Genomic DNA, 12,296 nt, shown 5'->3' with positions numbered 1-12,296 from the left:
GGTTGAACGTGTGTCTCCTGTATTGGCAGGTGGGTTCTTTACTGCTGAGTCAGTAAAGGGAAACCCTACAAGGTTCCTAAGAGCTGGAAAAAGCAAGGAAGTGGATTCTCCCCTCAGAGCTTCCAAGAATCAATCTTGCTAATTCCTTGATTTTAGCCTATGAGATTTCATTTCAGACTTCTGACATGCAGAACTGTAAGATAAGAAACTTGTGCTTACTTAAAACTAGTGTTTTAAACATTTGGCTGTCCTGGGTCTTCTTGCTGTCAGGCTTTTCTCCAGCTGCAGTGAGCGGGAGCTACTCTCCGGCTGTGGTGCTCGAGCCTCTCACTGCACTGGCTCCTCTTGCTGCAGAGCACGGGTTCCAGAGCGCGCGGGCGTCAGTAGCTGTGGCTTCCCAGCTCGGGAGCGCAGGCTCAATAGTTGCGGCACACAATCCCAGATCAGGGGTCGAACCCATGTATCCTGCATCGGCAGGCGGATTCTTTACCACTGAGCCACCAGGGAAGCCTTAAGAACTTCTGCTGTTTTAAATCACTAAGTTTATGGTAACTTGTTACAATAGCAATTGGAAACTAAAACATTATTTTAATAGTGTCCATCTTGTCTTAATTCTTATAATTTATGGGTGTAAAGCTGTTTATGGCATTTTCTTTTTTTTAAACTCTGCTTTTTTTTTAAATATTTCATTCCCAACATGGCTTGAGGTTTTTTCTTTCGTCCTGTATCACTTTTGCCACAGGTTTATTTATATTTTAGATCTGTTTTTTGATTTGTTGTTCTTCTGTATCATTTCTTTATTTTCCAAGAAATTAACTTCTTCCCTTTGTTACAGGCATACCCTGGAGATACTGCTGGTATGGTTCTGAACCATAGCAGTAAAGCACATATAAACAAGTCATACAATTTTTTTGGTTTCACAGTGCATATAGAAGTTATGTCTACACTATACTGTAGTCTATTAAATATGTAATAGTATTATGTCTAAAAAAAAAAAAAAACAAGGTACCTATCTTAATCAAAAAATATTTTACTGCTAAAAAATGCCAACTATAATCTGGTGGATAATAGAGTCTTGGGTGAATAGTAAATCTTTCTGTGATCATTGTATTTCTGTCTTTCTAATTTCCTGGTTTCTCTGGAATTCTTCTAATTTACTGGACACTTGGCTCACCAACTCCCACCTTTCTTTTTTATCACGTCATTATAAAACATAAGACTTTACATTTCCTTCTGTGTGCTGCTTTTACTACATCTCCCAAGTTCTGATATACAGTAGTATTTCTATAACTGTCCAGTTCTCTCTCTCTTTTTTTGGTGGCACCATGCATCTTGCAGGATCTTAGTTCTCCAACCAGAGGTTAAACCAGGGTCCCAGCAGTAAAAGTGCTGAGTCCTAACCACTGGCTTGCCAGGGAATTCCCTCAACGTTTTCTCTTCTGTAAAAAATAATTTTTAATTAATTAATTTATTTTTGGCTGCCCTGGGTTTTCGTTGCTGCGTGGAGGCAACTCCTCAGTCGTGCTGTGAGGACTACTCATTGCAGGAGCTCCTCTTGTTGGGGAGCACAGGCTCTGGGGTGGCTGGGCTTCAGCAGCTGCAGCTCGGAGCCTCCCTGGGTGCACTTTCGGGGTCTGGAGCACAGACTCATAGCTGTGGTGCAAGGACTCAATTGCTCCGTGGCCCGTGGACTCCTCCTGGCCCAGGGATCAAACCCGTGTCTCCTGAATTGGACCCCGCACCACTGAGTCACCAGGGAAGCCCCCTCACCTCAACATTTTCTAATTTCCATTTTTAATTTGACTCATCGAGAACTTTGGTCTATTTTGTTGGTTAGTTTGTTTGGGCTTGGCATGAGGGAAGCATTCCATAATGTTGCTGTTATTGCTATTATTGCCCAGCTGGCTCAGTAGGAGAGTGAAGGCCTGCCTCTGCTCTCTTTGCCTAGTTTCCTGGAACTAGAAAGGCAACACAGGTCCTGTCCTAACCAACCCCAAGGCACACAGAGAACTGCTGAGGAGCTCTCGGTGCTATCTGCCCAGGTCTAGGAAGCTCTGGCATTATGAAGTCACGAGGGCTTGCCCAAAGCAAACTTGTATCATAAACTCTGACCTAGTAAGGGCCCTCTGAGGAATCTAAGCCAAGGCAATAAACCACCAGAAAGAAAAAGAGGCAGATTCACACACATACATTCTCAGATAAATGCTCATAATGCTAATTATTCCCTAAAGGGGAAACAATCTAAACATCGCCATGGTAAGTTTTTACACATTCATAATTATTTTGCTACCTGTAAAATATTCCACTAAGAATATCACATATGACTGATCAAGTCCCCTGAATATAAGGTGCTCAGTACAGTATTCATATAGAAAATAAGTATTATGTTAGCAAGTATGATCACTCTCGATTAGCAAAGGAAAGAACAGCTGCTTTCCCTCTTAACACGGGACTGGGAGGCACTGTTCCCTGGCAGTGCTTCAGGGAACATCCTGATACATATGTCATTCTGCACATATGAATACACTCTAGGGTAAATTCCAAGGAATGCAACTGCTGGGTCAAAATATCTGTGCATTTTGAAGTAATGTTAGCTTTATGATAGAAATATACTTCATATTATTTTTAATAATCAGTTGTCATTTCCAACTTCTTCCTCTGTTGGCCAAGGAACTAGTCACAGAGCTGTATATCTGCATACTTGTTCTAACACTCTCTAAGGGGATGGGAACTCCCAGCTATGCTTAGTCAGACTCTGGTGGCTGGCCAGAAGATGAGGCCTGCATACAACGAGTTCACCTGCCCCTTTCAATGCCAAGAGAGCAGGATTGGACACTCCATTCCATCTCTGCTTCATGGAGGAAAGAACTATATCATGTTGTCTGAAGTTTACAGAGGATGACATAGGTGAATACTGCTAGCCCAAAGAAGGGAGGCGGAACCAGTATGGAGAGTGAGTCTTACGTGTATCTTGCCCTTGACGAAGGTGGTGATATCTTCCTCATTGTCAAAGATGGACAGCGTCTGGAGTAAGTTATTTTCCAGCCATTCCCAGTGTTTTGTGATCTCTTTCCGGGAAGAACCTAGGGGTGGTTTGGTGGAATAAAGAAAAGGAAAATCACAAAATCACCAGGACTTAAACGTAAACTCAGAGAGAGTTTAAAATGGGTGACCTAATTTGCTATACAAAAAAGATTACTATCTTTCACCTGTCTACTCTTTCCATATATATATGTGCGTGTGTGTGTGTATGTGTGTGTATGTAACAAAAGTCATAAATGGTACTGATAAAAACACAAAATACAAAAATTCAGATAGTCATGAAAAAAGTAAAGCCTCCATTGCCCTCTAACACCAAGAGCAAGAGTCACTGCTAGATTCTTGTGTCCTCCCAGAAATAGTTTGTACACGTGCACATTTGCTTACTTACTTTTCTTTGAGACAAAAGGACTTAATGTGGTCTTCCACGTGTAGCTGATTAGCCAGACAGTCAGACTTGGTCTAAGTGACTGCAGTTCTCCCAAGAATTTAGGCCTCCATAGGCGGCAGCGGGAGCTTCCTGCAGGACTCCAGCTCCCTGGCTGGCTGGTCTCCTGCTGGGCCAGAGGCCCCCTCCCTCTCTCCGAGCCAGATGCCCCATCCAGGCCTCTGACTGCTCTTCCTCCTCCCCCGAGTTCACATCCTAGCTGGATCCTGTCTCTTCCAGGAACCCTTTGTTTCACCCCCGTTTGACTCTTTCAGTTGCTAGCTGGCCCCCAGGGTCTGCCTCACCTAGGAGGGAGGTCCCTGTCCTCCTTAGGAAGAGGGCCTGTCGAGGGCACTGCAGGCCCTGTGAAGATGGAAAAACTCAGAGGCAGCCCAGTGCCATCCCAAAGACTGAGGCAGCTGCTTTCTCTGCCTCTATCAGGGAACTGGGAAAAGGGGCCTCGGGAGAAGTAAAAGAATGAGGCAAGTCTCTTCCCCATCCCTCTGGCACCCCAGTTTTGGGGGGTTTTCATGTGTCTGGCAGGGGGTTTGCATTTAGCAACTCTTTTCTAAATGAATTCACACAAGAACAAGGAAAGGAGTGAAGGCTCTGCTTCCTTTCCAGTGTCCTGGGACCATCTGCCGACTGCAGGCACCCAGAAGGCCCCGCTGTCTCTGTGGCTGCGGGAAGGCCCACACACTCCGATGGAGGGGGCTGTAGCAGAGACGCGAGTTTCGCATGACTGTGGGCGACCCACAGATCCCTGGCCACCCCATCCTTTCCTGCCTGGCCACAACTCTTCTACCAGCTGAAGACCCCGTCCTGGCTCCATTCCGGCCAGGCCGAGTTGGTCCCTGCCATCTCCTCTGGCCCAGCTACCTGCTCAAACTCTGTCTTCCAGAGTCACAGTCCAGCCTGTCTTGGTTAGGGTTGATTTCTTTTGTTTGTTTACATTTACCCAAGCAGTTCACCACCCTAACAAGCAACAGCGTGGAAAGACCCTTTCCCACGGTCTGTGGGAGAATGTCCATGTGAAGACGATTAAACCCAGAATCATACACTAACAGTGATAATCATGACGATAAGCGTAACAACAGATGATTATAGCAAGAGATAACCATAAATAGAAGTTCCTAAATCAGCCATGAATTATTATTTTTTTTTCATTTTTCTTTGCATATCTATTATGGCCTCCTTTCCCTACTGCATAGAGGCCAAGGCCTAGTTGTTAGGAGAAGGGAGTTCTTTCTTGCTTGCTTTTTTTGCTAAGAACCCATATTTGAATGTGAAGGTTGAATTTGCATGTGATGCAACTCTCACACACATGTTGCTGGCAACCTAAAACAAAGGAATCTTTTCACTATACCTGTGTGGATTTGCCTGAACTTTAATTATAAATATTTACACATATTCACACAAAAGAATTATTAGTTAAAAGCAACTGGATCTTCATTTCAGTTCAGTTCAGTTGCTCAGTCATGAGCGCACACCAGGCTTCCCTCTCCATTGCCAACTCCTGAAATTTGCTCAAACTCATGTCCATTGAGTCAGTGATGCCATCCAACCATCTCATCCTCTGTTGTCCCCTTCTCCTCCTGCCTTCAATCTTTCCCAGCATCAAGGTCTTTTCCAACGAGTCAGTTCTTAGCATCAGGTGGCCAAAGTGTTTCCAATGAATATTCAGGACTGATTTCCTTTAGGAAATCATTTAGTACCAAGTAAATACTGAAACTATCTCTATGCCGGGTACTGGTAATAAAAAATGTAATAGCTAATTAAATTTTAAGTGCTATTTCTGTTTTTCCAGAACTTTTTATAAATTATCTTATTTGATTCTTAGAGCACCTTGGAAACAGGTACAGGTATTTTCATTTTATAGGATGAAGCAGAGGCACAGTTAGGTTGAGCATGTTGCCCAGAGTCACCTCGCTGGCAAGTGACCTACCATAATGCTAACCCAGGCTGCCTGCACCCTCTCGGAGCTGCTGGTCTGGTGGGAGAGCAGCAAGCCTTCAGTGCAAAAGTGCTGCTGGGGACCTGGCAGGTCCAAGGGAGGGAGAAGTGGTACGTGGTTCTGGGGAGTCTGGGAAAGCTTCTATACAGTGTGACATCTAGGCAGGTGCTCAACAGAGCAGGGGGAGGCAACGTGGATGCGGGGGGATGCTGTAGGCACATCAGCAGGACAGCTGTGGTGAAGGACTTCAGGCCCTGCAAGTGTCTTGTCTGGCTGAAGGCCAGGTGTGAGCTGGGGGAGGAAGAAATGGAGGCAAGCAGATCTTGAAAGTCCTTTGGTGGTGGTTTAGTTGCTAAGTTCTGTCCGACTCTTGCAACCCCATGGAGTGTAGTCCGCCAGGCTCCTCTGTCCATGGGATTACTACAGGCAAGAATACTGGACTGGGTTGCCATTTCCTTCTCCAGGAGATCTTTCTGACCCAGGAATCGAACCCAGGTCTCCTGCATTGTAGGCAGATTCTTTACCAACTGAGCCACGAGGGAAGCCCCTTGTAGCTCTCCCGCCAGACGAGTAACTCCTTGAGGGCATGAGCAGCCTGGATTAGCATTATGGTTTGGTTACTTTCCAGTGAGGTGGCTCTGGGCTACATGCTCAACCTAAGCTGAGGATAAGCCTCAGCTTCATCCTATAAAATGAAAATAACTGTACCTGTCTCTGAGGTGCTCTAAGAATCAAAAAGATAACTCATAAAAAGTTCTGAAAAAACAGAAATAGTACTTAAAATTTAAAGGGGAAAAGTCCTTTAATGGCGAGCTAAGGAGTCAAGATTCAGTGGCAGGTGTGAGGAGGGGCCTGGTGTTGGAGAACTGAAGAGCCGTGTGGGCAAAAACAGAGCGGCACAGGCAGACGAGCACAGGGGCCTGGCCGGGGCAGGAGCTCCCCAGTGCAGCGCACCCCTCCCCTGGGGGCTTCCCACAGGCCCCCGGAGCAACCGCACGCCTCTCTTCCCGCAGAGAGGCTGCTCACACCGCCACTGCCCCCTCTCCATGCACTCTCTGAGAAGGAGGATCCTGAGGTGCAGATGAGCACCTTGAGGACCCATTTCAGCACGAAGCAGCTCTTCTTGGCCCAGGCACACATCAACTGCCCTGGGCGCCCCCACACAGGCAGCCGCTGGCTCCTGCAAGTGCCCCGCTCAGGGTGCCCTGTACCCAATCCCAGTCCCCATAGCTGCAGTCCAGCTGTGAACATTCTCATTACGCCTTCTCAGGTCTCCAAGGAAAAACATTACCCTGGGGAGCAGTGACCCTGGCTGCTAGCACAGAGAGCATTGGACACAGGCGCTCGGGGTCTGATCTAGAGCTCCGTGGGACTTTGGGCAAGTTTATTAACCCCTCTGGGCACAGTTTCCTCAGCTTTAAAATAGGGGAAACCAACACTCTCCCTTCTGGAGTTGTTGGGAGCTTCACATACCTGGCAGGCAGGACGTGCTGTCTGAGAGCCAGCTATGACTGCTGTTCAATCCCAGGGACCTCAGCCAGGCTGGTCCCGCTGAAAGGGGACTTCCTCCTGGATTCTCAGGAGGGTGGCTATTTCCTCTTAGGACAACTATAGCCGATTCTCATTATTCACAGTGGTTGTGTTCTACAGAGTTTCCTAGAACACTGAATTTGCTGATACTGCTCCCAGGGGAGCTACAGGGCTAAGTTCCTGTGAGCTTCCGGTCGCGACATTTTCATCAGCTGATCCAAATACTATTTTGTCTTATGTCTTTCTGCTTAAAGCCATCTTATTTAATACATACTTTTAATACCCTAGCACTGAACTCATAGCCAGAAGCACTGTAACTCACGCCTGAAGGAAGCTCCTCTAACTCATATTTTCTCCCTAAGGCACATCGCAGCTTCTTGCCCTTAAAAGCACCACACGCCACGCAGCACTTTAGCATTATACTTGGGGCCATTTTAAACAGCAGAGTCATCAACAGGTAACTCAAAAACATGAAAAGCACAGCGCTTAGATTTCTAAAAGGAGACATGTTCATGGTTTGACCGCTAAAACAAGAAGGCAGAGAGGTGGCTTGCTCCACCTCAGCGGGGAGCCTGTGTGTCTGGTGATTCAAATTCTTCACTGCTCTGCACACACATACTTCAACAGATGTTCACAATCACAAGTATTGGTTTTTGGGTTTACAGATAACTTTTAGTGAGTAGGTGAATTAAAAATTATGTAGTACATGAAAAATGATCAATAGTATCATCTTGTCAAAAGGTTAGCAGAACTCGGACACTGCCCAAGGCCAAGCCCTTGGAAAGGCACAGGGTTTCGTGACACTCACCTCCACCTGCCCTGCATCCGTGCATAGCCATGTTGCCTTCCTAAGGTGGATGCTGGCCTGGCCTGTGCTGTCTGAATAAAGGGCAGCACCAGATTCTCAGTAGGCTGAGTTCCTCCCTCTTTGGGTCAGGCCCTGCCCAGCACCCCTGGTGATTCAAGGCACCTACCGCACGCCACTGTCCAGTAGACCTGCGAGTCCTGGGTCTGGTGGAGGATACGGTAAGGGGCCACCCGGGCGCTGGAGTCCAGCACCACATCCAGGGTGCCCACAAGAAGACCTGGCAACAGGGCAGAGAGAGGGGAGGGTGAGGGAGGGCTGTGCTGGGAGCTGAGCCCGGCTGGAGGCAGCGCGAGGCGAGCACTGCCCCACAGCCCCAGCCCAGAGCGTGAAACATCATATGTCATTTGAGTCCATTAAATTACTTCTTTTTCCTCAAAAGCCTTCAGCCAGTTTCTGATCCCTATCAAAAAATCCCCTCCTACTTATTCCTGTTTATCCTCCTGACTCAGAAACACCTGCAGGCAGGGGCTGATTCACGGGGCTCAAAGCTCACGTAATCCAGTAGGCCGTCTTCAAGAAAAATGCAAAATCAGACTTGAAAACTAGCATTTGTCAGAATGAGGAAGTACAACGAAACAAAGCAACAAAGAGTTCCCTGGTGGTCCAGTGGGTAAGACTTTACGCTCCCAGTGCAGGGGTCCGGTTCCCGGCCTGGTCAGGAAACCAGACCAGGTTGCAACTAAGACTCCACATGTTGCCACTAAGATTCAGCACAACCAAACAAATAACTATTAAACAAAACAATACCGCAAATATCACAAAATCCAGAAAAACAATGTGATTTATTAACTGCCAGATACATTTCTTATGACATGTCTCTCTGACGTTTCTGGCTGTATACTCTGATGTCTTTTTTTTTTTCTGATGTCTTTTTCATAAGACAATGATATTTAACATCATTTTCCACATCAACAACAGGAAGATAATGTAGCCTCAAAAGTCATGATGGAAAATAACAGGCAAATTTTTAGTATTGTCCAAATTGTCCCATTTTTTTTTTTCCATCTCTGAAGCATTTTAGGACATTTCAAGTTTTCCTTCTCATCACAATGTCATCAACATTTGTCAACATCATTATTTCCCCAATAAATCAGAGGAAATGTTTACATTTTGCAACTATTTGATTTATTCCTCTTCATTAATTGAATGATTCAGCTAAATAAAAGCCTGTCCATTGTTCATATTTGAGGTTTGCTTATTTATTTTTTATTTTTGGCTGCGCTGGGTCTTCATTGCTCTGTGTGGGCTACTCTCTAGCTGCTTCTCAGTGTGACGATTTCTCCCATTGCAGAGCGTGGGCTCTAGAGTATGGACTCAGTTGCTCCATGGACTCTTCCTGGAGCGGGGGGGATAGAACATGTGTCCCCTGCATTTGCAGGCTGATTCTTTTTGTTGCTCATAAGGAATATTGGACCTATAGTTTTCCTTTTTGAAAAACGAATTTTCCTTCTTTTTGGCTGTGCTGGGCCTTTGCTGCTGGGGCTTTTCTCTAGCTGTGGTGAGTGGGGGCTGCTCTCCACTCGTGGTGCAACGACTTTTTGCCGCAGTGGCTTCTCCTGGTACAGAGCACAGGCTCTGGGGCGCGTGGGCTTCAGCAGTTATGACTCAGGCTCAGGAGCTGCGACCCGCAGGCCCCAGAGCACAGGCTCAACAGTTGCTCTGTAGCACGTGGGATCATCCCGGGTCAGGGATTAAACCTGTATCTCCTGCATTGGCAGGCAGATTCTCTACCACTGAGTCACCAGGGAAACCCCAGCAGGTGGATTCTTAACCTCTGAACTACCAAGGAAGTCCCTATTTTTTCCTTTTAATAAAATGCTGCTTTTGGTATGATCTGAAAATATTTTGTTACCATTTTCCTATTGATACCAGAATAATTACTATTGATTTTATTGCTTGACTTTAACACTTGTTTCATATTCCATTTTAATCTGCTTTTTCACCCTCCAGTCTAACAAAATAATCAGTTACAAAAGAAGGTAATTTTCACATACATCCAAGTCAGGAGTCTGTAATGTTTATTTTACTGAAATGTTCTAAAATGCCTCTGTAAATTGCAGTTAAAGGGGCATATTCAAGATTTTTCAGTGTTCGGAATAAACTTTTTTTAACTGTTCATGCTGAGGTTTCTCTTCTGGTCTCAGAAATTTTAATTCCTATATCGTTGGCATATCCATATTGCAAGACTTGAAAGCTTTTTAATGGCAGACCATGTCATCACAGTCATCAATGAAGAATCTAGGTTGGCATCTGTCTTTAAAAGACACATCGAATAAAACCACATTGTGAACTGTCCCTCCTGCAAGAAGAGTGTGTTCAGGAAACCATAATGTCCATCATGGCACAGAGAAGGCCACAGCAAAGGCCATGCCAGAACTGACTAATCATAGCTAAGGCAGAGAGTTCAAGGCATAGTTCCCAGGGGGAACTGGAGAGTCTGCTTTGGGGGACATGGAGAGATGAGTGTGGAAGAAAGAACCTTCTCCGCACAGGAAGGCAGAGCACAGAGGGACCCAGCCATGCACTGAGGTGACCTGTGGAAATGCAGAGCACAGAGCAAGCACTGAGACTGAAATATAGGTATGCTGATATACCTGAAGGTACTGGGCACCCAAGCATTTAATTTCTACATAGGCTTCGAGGTGGACCACCGGTCAGTCTCTGCAGAGGGGCTGCTGTCTAACCTCCACTGAACAGCCTAGTCCAGGACGCAGGTCCGGAACTGGATCCTGCGATTCCAGAGGCCTCTGGGAGGGGGCTCAAGGCACTGAAGACAACAGTCTTCCTGGTAACCCCACAAACTTCCACATCAGGAGGTGGCCCAGGAGAGGCTGAAGGAAGCGTTCTCCCATGGAAAGCCTCTGTCTGCGCCTGACAGGCCTATACTAGCTTCTAATATTTAACATTAGGACGTTTCACAGAAAATTCTCTTGATAATTAGAAGACCCGGCAACACTGGGTCCGAGGTCCTAAATGGCAACAATGGGCCGCCAGAGGAGCACGGGCACTGGTCTGGCCTAAGACTGATCCAGGTCTGCTTTGGCAGTGCCTGGACTTTGGACAACACCTGTAGAAGGAGTGCCCAGGAGACATCCCCGGGAACCCAAATGCCACACACCCCAGGAGATGCAGTCCTGTGTAGTGCCCAGATGGGCAAAGAGGCACCCTGCCTAGGTCATCAGAACACATATATCGGTGATCCAGCTAGCCTCGTTCTGCAGGTCCAATGCACCAAGAAGAGGGAAAGACGGATGAGGAGAAGCTGGAGAGATGGAAGCTGAGTCAGGCAGCAGCTGGGAGGAACTCTGATCTCACTAAAAAGGCAATTCTTCGGTGAGCGGGGAAAGAAGAAGGAAAGGAATGCTTGTGTCCCTCGGCCCCTCCTGGGAGGCCTGGGGGAAGCAGAGGCCCAGGAGATCCCGCGAACTCTCAGCCGTGAGATGCGTTCCGGGAAGCTGCACAAGCCTCCGCTGAGCCCCGGGAAGGTCCCAGCACCGAATCCCGCAGGGGCCGCCGCCAGCCTTCTTCTGGCCTCCCCGCTTGACCGCAGGCTCCCCGGCCGCCCCCCTGACGCGAGCGCAGATGTCTTCCTCGAGGCCCCAGCCCCGTCCCTACCTGGCGCCACCCCGGCCGGCCCCCATCGCCCGCCCGCGGCCAGCTTTCGGGCCTCCCGCCCCTCTCCCGTCCCGGCCCCACGCCTCCCTGCCCCGCCGCGCGACGACGTGCGCATCCGCAGCGACGCTCCGCGGCCCGGCCTGTCCGGCGCTGGCCGGCCGGCCGGCCCTCGCTTCCCGGCGCTCCTTCCTCGCCCGCCCCGCGGCGGCGCCCACAGGCCCGGCCACCGCGCGCCTCTCACCCGTGAGGCCGCCGCCCTTGCCGTGGCCGCGGCGCCGCTGCAGCACGAAGAAGGGGTTGGCGCGCTCCGTCACCCACAGCGCGTTGGCTACCAGCACCTCCTCCGGGCCCAGCCACATCGCGGCGCCGCGCTCACCCGGCCGACGCGGGCCGGGCGGAAGCGCCGCCGCCGTCGCCTCGCGGAGCCGAGCGGGCGGGGCGGGGCGCGCGGCCGGCGGCGCCCCCTGGCGGCCGCCGGGACAGCGGGGCCTCGGGACTCGCAGCGCGTTCCGCTCTCCCCGCCCACCGGCCCCGGCCTCCGCTCGCAGGCCGGATTAGCTCGGCCTTCTCCGCTTCCCTCTTGGCCTTCTAGCCACAGGCCTTCGCGCGGCCGGCTCATCGAGGAGCGGTTCAGTCCCGGGGCCAATGGCCTGTGGCCGGAATGGTTGAATTCACAGGTAGCAGGGCGCCTGGCGTTTTGTAAAAACCTATCCAGGGTTTGCAGGGAAAATGTAAAGGAATAGCCTTTGGAAATACATTTTTAGCTGACTGTTCAGAGCAAACCAGTGCCTGTTAACATTTGGAAAGGGTGGCTGGAAAAGTGTTAGTCTGTTGTGGTAACTCATTTTGACGCTTGGGCCTAA

At 48.7% G+C, this 12,296-nt stretch overlaps 1 protein-coding gene across 7 annotated transcripts in view; it reads right to left on the bottom strand.

The window, feature by feature from the left end:
* Positions 1-11,844, bottom strand: part of TBC1D9B (TBC1 domain family member 9B) — a 40,278-nt gene extending 28,434 nt beyond the window's left edge. For 6 of the 7 annotated variants that reach the window (XM_024994190.2, XM_024994191.2, XM_005208368.5 and 3 more), the window contains exons 1-3: positions 11,675-11,844; positions 7,925-8,035; positions 2,965-3,083 (exon numbers count right to left, since the gene is read on the bottom strand). In XM_024994190.2, the coding sequence (XP_024849958.1) occupies positions 2,965-3,083; positions 7,925-8,035; positions 11,675-11,792 (348 nt within the window). In that variant the 5' untranslated portion in view covers positions 11,793-11,844. 7 annotated transcript variants of the gene reach the window in all.
* Positions 11,845-12,296: the final 452 nt, after the last annotated feature.

The sequence above is a fragment of the Bos taurus genome, chromosome 7 (genome assembly GCF_002263795.3).
Source record: "Bos taurus isolate L1 Dominette 01449 registration number 42190680 breed Hereford chromosome 7, ARS-UCD2.0, whole genome shotgun sequence".
NCBI classification, from domain to species: Eukaryota; Metazoa; Chordata; class Mammalia; order Artiodactyla; family Bovidae; genus Bos; species Bos taurus.
Note: the sequence above shows the minus strand (reverse complement) of the source record. Positions and strands in the feature narration are given on the sequence as shown.